General features: G+C 35.7%; 1 protein-coding gene across 1 annotated transcript in view; it reads left to right on the forward strand.

Moving 5' to 3' along the window:
* The first annotated feature begins 529 nt into the window (after window positions 1-529).
* The window catches only part of nae1 (nedd8 activating enzyme E1 subunit 1), a 9,423-nt gene continuing 3,264 nt past the window's right edge, over window positions 530-6,688 (forward strand). The window contains exons 1-17 of the mRNA XM_016538987.1: window positions 530-679; window positions 1,045-1,148; window positions 1,247-1,307; window positions 1,470-1,500; window positions 1,586-1,657; window positions 2,386-2,465; window positions 2,624-2,733; window positions 3,261-3,370; window positions 3,486-3,548; window positions 3,629-3,692; window positions 3,799-3,890; window positions 3,979-4,038; window positions 4,668-4,801; window positions 5,001-5,076; window positions 5,154-5,193; window positions 5,845-5,931; window positions 6,097-6,189. Coding sequence (XP_016394473.1) covers window positions 630-679; window positions 1,045-1,148; window positions 1,247-1,307; window positions 1,470-1,500; window positions 1,586-1,657; window positions 2,386-2,465; window positions 2,624-2,733; window positions 3,261-3,370; window positions 3,486-3,548; window positions 3,629-3,692; window positions 3,799-3,890; window positions 3,979-4,038; window positions 4,668-4,801; window positions 5,001-5,076; window positions 5,154-5,193; window positions 5,845-5,931; window positions 6,097-6,189 — 1,327 coding nt within the window. The 5' untranslated portion in view covers window positions 530-629. The remainder of the gene's footprint in view (window positions 680-1,044; window positions 1,149-1,246; window positions 1,308-1,469; window positions 1,501-1,585; window positions 1,658-2,385; window positions 2,466-2,623; window positions 2,734-3,260; window positions 3,371-3,485; window positions 3,549-3,628; window positions 3,693-3,798; window positions 3,891-3,978; window positions 4,039-4,667; window positions 4,802-5,000; window positions 5,077-5,153; window positions 5,194-5,844; window positions 5,932-6,096; window positions 6,190-6,688) is intronic.

Genomic DNA, 6,688 nt, shown 5'->3' on the forward strand with positions numbered 1-6,688 from the left:
AAACATTAGAAATTTAGAAAAGTAATCGAAAAGTAATCAGATGTAATCAGTTACATTACTTTAATAAAGTAATTGAGAAGTTATACTACTTATTACATTTTAAGTAGGGAAACTTGTAATCTGTAACCTACATTTTCAAAGTAACCTTCTCAACACTGGAAACCAGACTGTGATTTGTTTGTTTGTTTGTTTTGTTTTGTGATAAACTGTAGCTATTTTGTGGAAAGATGTGGTGCTGATAGTGTCAGCATTAGAGTGAATTTGTGTAAACTGAGCCACATTTTGACACAGATGACTGTGAAAAAGTGAGTCTTTCATCAACGTTTCAAATCTAATCCTCATTTTGTAACCCAGTGTTACTCTGAATAAACCTCTGTTGTCCTTTTCACATAGTAGAAAAATCAACAAATCAAATTCTTGTGAAGAAAAAAAAAAATGTTAAAAGTCCCCAAGATGGACAAATATCAAATGAGCTACGGCATATTATTCAAGGGCGCAATGGCTCCACCTCTTGGTCAAACAGAAGATTAACATGTCTGCCTGTAACGAATCTGCGAATGTCAATCTCCAAATAGTGAAACAGCAGCGTGCGGGTAGGATCAAGCCGTCACAGATAGAGACAGAAGACCATGACAGACAACAAAACGAGCAAAGAGCAGAAGTATGATCGGCAGCTCAGGTACATATCGGTCGGGGGTTAAACAACAGAATAATGCAGTATACATGCACAGCGATTCTCCTTCAGCATTAGATTTAAGCTTTCCTATCGCATTAAATTTGACATACGTAACGTTAGAGGCCCATCGGTCATAGCAAGAGCTTTAATCATTTTAGAGTTACATCAGATTCATCATTCTTTAATTCATTACACTACAGCAACATAATCAGCCTAAACTCCAAATCTAGCCTACTAACAACCCAGCTGATCAGAAACCACTGGATGTATTAATCTGTTTGACTGTTGTCTGTCTGTCTTAGATGATGTTATTATAGCTATACTTATACACTGGTCATTTACTGGTTGGTATATGTTGTTTGTATCAGGTTGTGGGGAGATCATGGACAGGAAACACTTGAAAATGCCCATGTGTGTCTCATCAACGCCACTGCAACCGGCACTGAAATACTCAAAAACCTTGTGCTGCCAGGTATCAGTATTTCTCACTGTGCACCTCAAATCATAACACTGAGACACGATTCGTATAGATTATTGTGTTAACATTATACTTTCCGCTCTGCTTCTTAGGAATAGGAGTCTTTACCCTAGTTGATGGGCACAAAGTGTCAGGAGAGGATGTTGGAAACAAGTAAAGTCATTGGCCTGCCAGTCATTGTCTTGTTTTTGTAATAATCTTAAAGAGATTTTTGGTTTAAGAAATATAGTGTGATATATGGATAAATAGATCAGATTGCATAGTATAGAAAATGCTTCTGATTCAGACGTGGTCATATTATGATCTTTTCTGCAGCTTTTTTCTCACCAGCAGCAGTATTGGGAAGGTAAGCACAGAGTTGTGTGTCCATAACAATATTCTCCAAACCTAAAGTGACATACATGCTGAATGATGTTGTGCTTATTTTGCAGAACAGGGCTCAGGCTGCCACTGAACTGCTGCAGGAGCTCAATAGTGATGTGTCTGGAAACTTTGTAGAAGAGGTAATAGTAGTAGCTTTACTTTTAGAATATACACAGCTGTACAAAACCAGTCATAGGTTTGGACACATCTGCTCAAAACTATGAAACTGAATGAATAGGAATAATACAGTATAGTGACTAAAATAAGAAAATCAAAACAATTTCATATTTTTAAGGTTTCAGGGTTCCCAAACTTTGCCAAGATTATGGCTTAACATTAAAATGTAATTTAAAAGAAAAAAATCATACACTACCATTCAAAAAGGTACGTTTTTTTTTTTAATTAATACTTTTATTCAGCAAGGATGCATTAAAATAATTAGGTGACATTAAAGACAGCATAACATTGTTTTCAACATTGATAATAATAAGAAATATTTATTGAGCACCAAATTAACACATAAGAATGATTTCTGAAGGATCATGTGACACTGTAGACTGGAGTAATGGCTGCTGAAAATTCAACTTTGGCATCACAGAAATAAACTGCATTTTAAAATATTGCTTTTTAATAATATTTCACAATATACTGATTTTACTTTATGGTCATAAGAAACTTCTCTCAAAAACATCTTACTGAAACTTGTGAACAGTTGTCTTCATAGGTGCAATATTTATTAACACAACTAATAACAAGGGATTTAAGATCATAAACCACATAAATTAAGTCAATTTTGTTAAGACCTTTTATGATGGTGTGTGTCTTTTCATCTTTTTATTTAAGTTTATCTATTCTTTTTGATATTCAGAGTCCTGATAAGCTTTTGGACAACAGCCCTGAGTTTTTCCACCGATTTAGTCTGGTAATTGGTGTCCAGCTTCCAGAAAGGTATTGCTCCTGTAATCTGAATGTGTTGTTCCTTTCCATTGGTTTCTTTTAAATGTTTTACCAAACAGACTTAAATAAAAGAGACAGGCTAGTATTTGATGTGTTGTAGATGTTGGTTCTTCAGACCAGCTTATGTTGTCGTAACTTTAATTTGACAGCACATATTTGAGACTGGGCAGTGTGTTATGGGAGGCTGGTGTGCCGTTCCTTATATGTCGAACATATGGACTCATTGGTTACATGAGGCTGATTGTGAAGGAGCACACAGGTAATAATCATGATTTCCTGAAGCAAATCATTTTTTGAGAGATTAACTTATCAGCAGCGGTAGGGCTGCACAATTAATCGAAATTCTAATCGCGATTACAATTATGGATGCCACAATTACGTAATCGTTCAAAGCGGCAATTAATCGTTCAAAGTCCACTTATGTTATTCTGCAAGCTTAAGATATGTTTTTTTTCTTTCTACATGTTATTTTAAGGGGTTTTCAATTGTTTTAATTTTAGTATAACATTATAATACCATTCATATTTTTACTTTTTTTTATAATTTAAAGAAGCAACCAATCCGATGCATATTTGACATTTGTGGCTTAAAGGGGTCATATGATGCTGCTAAAAAGAACATTATTTTGTGTATTTGGATAATCGTGCAGCCCTAAGCAGTGGGACAGAACGGTTGACTTGTAATTCAATAACTTTGCTAAAATGTCATTTTGCGTATCCTCAGCATTCATGTAAATGCATCTTTATGTGAAAACATTGAAGGGTCTGTCTGTGTCTTTCACTACAGTGGTCGAATCTCATCCAGATAATGCATTAGAGGACCTGAGACTAGATCAGCCATTCACAGAGCTCAAACACCACGTAGAGTCCTATGACCTGGACAACATGGAGAAGAAGGTCAGACAAATGTTGATTACTGATGTTCTTTTTAATGTATGTGACTGACTTGCATGTATTTTTGTTCATGTTTAAATTGCAGTGTAAAAAATGTCTGTATTTTTTTTAATTGTAGGATCACAGTCATACGCCATGGATCATTGTGGTTGCCAAATACTTGGAAAAGTGGTATAGTGAGGTAATTTTTGACATGTTCTTATGAGCTCTCCTAAATGACCTCCTAATGGATTTTCTCAAAGTGGATGTTTTCTGATCCAGCACAACTCTCAGTTACCGAAGAACTATAAGGAGAAGGAAGCTTTCAGAAAGCTCATCAGAGAAGGTAATGTAATTCATCATATCTGAAGTTTGCCATATTGTTCTTTTCAGTCATTTTTGTGCGGCTCATTTCTCGTTGTGGGTTTTCCTTAATTTTTGCATTTTCTCAGGAATCCTTACGAATGAGAACGGAACACCTGAAGATGAAGAGAACTTTGAGGAGGCAATCAAGAATGTGAACACGGCTCTGAACCCCACCAAGGTAGAGCTCCTCACATTGAAGAGTTGTAAGTTATAGTTTTTGTTCCTTGCATATGATTTGAATTTATCTTTGTCCCATTGTAATGTAGGTCCCCAGTGCAACGGAGGACATTTTTAATGCTGAGCAGTGTGAAAACATTACCTCACAGGTTAGTAGGAATATGCAAAACTACTTCTAAGCCGCCTTTCCTCGTCTCTTACATACACATATGATTGCTGCATTTAACTCCTAGTGGCGTTCGGAACTTTTTGAATTGGTCGTGAGCCAGTTGTTACCCTCCACTTGTTCACTATGTTAAAATGAACGAATAGTGAATGTATAAATATATCTGCATCTGTGAAAGAAAAACATAGTAGGTTATCTAGAACTAATCAATTAAAAAAACTTATGTAATAATACTAAAATTATTTCAGGCATAATTAGAACACATCACATCTGGTTGTGTGGTTGCATACGGTTTAGCTGCAAAAGCATTCAGAGTGTAAATCGCATCTGAAAGAAATATACCCAGAACTCCTGTACGGGAAATGTATGGCTTCCAGTGTGCCAGAGATGAAAAGTGGCTTTAAAAAAAGACAGGGTAGCAGAGTGGGGTAATTTGAGACACTTTTTACAAGGTTTTATACAATGGCAATTAACCAACTTGTGGATAAATTTGCTTTAAGAAACAATTACCTGCCATATAAAAGTGATCAAACATTCTCTATCTATATTATGCATGACTTTTAATAATATGAGTTTATACATCACCAGTAGCTTTCATTTGTCTCATCATAGAGCCCATCCTTCTGGGTGATTGCACACGGAGTGCGGGACTTTGTTCGAAATGAGGGGAACGGAAAGCTACCTGTTCGAGGAACTATCCCAGACATGATTGCAGATTCAGACAAATTCATCAAGTTACAAAACGTGTAGGTATTCAGCTTTCAAATCACAAAGAGTCAGGAAACATCTTATTAGTAGCAATGTGTTTGCCTGGTATTCTACACTGACATGTGCATTACATACTCAGACATGTAAAGTGACTGTCAATCTAGCGGTTTGCTTGGAATGATTCCTGCTGTCTGTGTTTTTGGTAAAATGGCGTTTGTTTGACACTTTCAATTTCAGCTACAGAGACAAAGCCATGAAGGACGCAGCAGTTGTGTCCAAACATGTTGAAGCGCTTTTACAATCAGTTGGAAAGGTATTTACATAATCAACATAGTCCTCTGTAATAACTTTTATTAACACATTAACACTAATGATCTGTTTATTCCAAAGCCTCCAGAGAGCACCTCTGAACAGGAAATCAAACTTTTCTGTAAGTCCAGCATGCACACTCTCATTGTCTGCTCTCAGATCAGAATATTTGCTGATTTTAAGCTTTATCAGGAAACTAGATGATCCAACACTTTGCAAAATCCTGTGATTATTCTGCAGCAGTTTTCCTATTCCATCAGTTTATTTGCATTCGTGATGTTCGAGGTTCCAGCAATTACTCAAAATTCTCATCTTTTGGGAATTTTAACAGGTGGCTTTCTCTAACCTCCTTGAGTAAAACCTATATAAGTGACCCTGGACCACAAAACCAGTCTTAAGTGTCAATATTTCGAAATTGAGATTTATACATCATCTGATAGGACAGTATTTGGCCGAGATACAACTATGTGAAAATCTGGAATCTGAGGGTGCAAAAAAATCTAAATATTGAGAAAATCGCCTTTAAAGTTGTCCAAATGAAGTCCTTAGCAATGCATATTACTAATTAAAAATTAAGTTTTGATATATTTACGGTAGGAAATTTATAAAATATCTTCATGGAACATGATCTTTACTTAATATCCTAATGATTTTTGGCATAAAAGAAAAATCTATAATGTGTTTTTGGCTATTGCTACAAATATGCCCGTGCTACTTATGACTGGTTTTGTGGTCCAGGGTCACATAGTGTGTGGTGTTTTGTGTCCCACAGGTAAAAACGCAGCTTTCCTCAGAGTGGTGCGCTGCAGGTCTCTGGCAGAGGAATACAGTGCGGACACTTTCAATAAAGATGAAATCAGTATGTCTTCTCTACGGTTCTCTGCCTGTGGTTTATCTCTGTTTACAAATGTTATGGCCATTGTACACGATTGTTTAAATGGATTTACTAACATAGTTCATTGTTGTGGACATCCATGCATGGGTGTTGCTGTTTGTGTTTAAGCAGTTGTTTCTGTCTCCATAGCATCCTGTATGGACAGCACAGACAGTGAGATGGTTCTGTACCTCATGCTCCGTTCAGTCGATCGCTTCTATCAGCAACACTCCCGTTACCCAGGTCAGAAGAGTTACCAAACCAAGCAAAAATAAATAAATCAGTGAGAAACCATAGCACGGTGTTTAAAATATCCATTAAAACATCAAGACTTGTATTCTTGACACTTTTTTTATGCTAAAAAAATGTCCTCAAGTAGTTTTGTATAGCAAACTCAACTTGGATTTGTCACTATTTTTATTTATTATTATTATTGTATTTATTTTTATTTTTTTTGGACATTGTACTATGGTAATGCCTATGACAATATAACAGTATTGATTCTAAATCAGTTTATTTTAAATTGTAACAATTGTGTTACAAAAACTTTGTTACAAAATAGTTACAATATTTGTGACCCTGGACCACAAAACCAGTCATAAGGGTCAATTTTTTGAAATTGAGGTTTATACATCATCTGAAAGCTGAATAAATAAGCTTTCCTTTGATTTATGGTTTGTTAGGATAGGACAATATTTGGTTGAGATACAACTATTTGAAAATCTGGAATCTGAGGGTGCAA

This window comes from Sinocyclocheilus rhinocerous, unplaced genomic scaffold (assembly GCF_001515625.1).
Source record: "Sinocyclocheilus rhinocerous isolate Xijiao unplaced genomic scaffold, SAMN03320098_v1.1 scaffold1509, whole genome shotgun sequence".
Classification (NCBI taxonomy): domain Eukaryota; kingdom Metazoa; phylum Chordata; class Actinopteri; order Cypriniformes; family Cyprinidae; genus Sinocyclocheilus; species Sinocyclocheilus rhinocerous.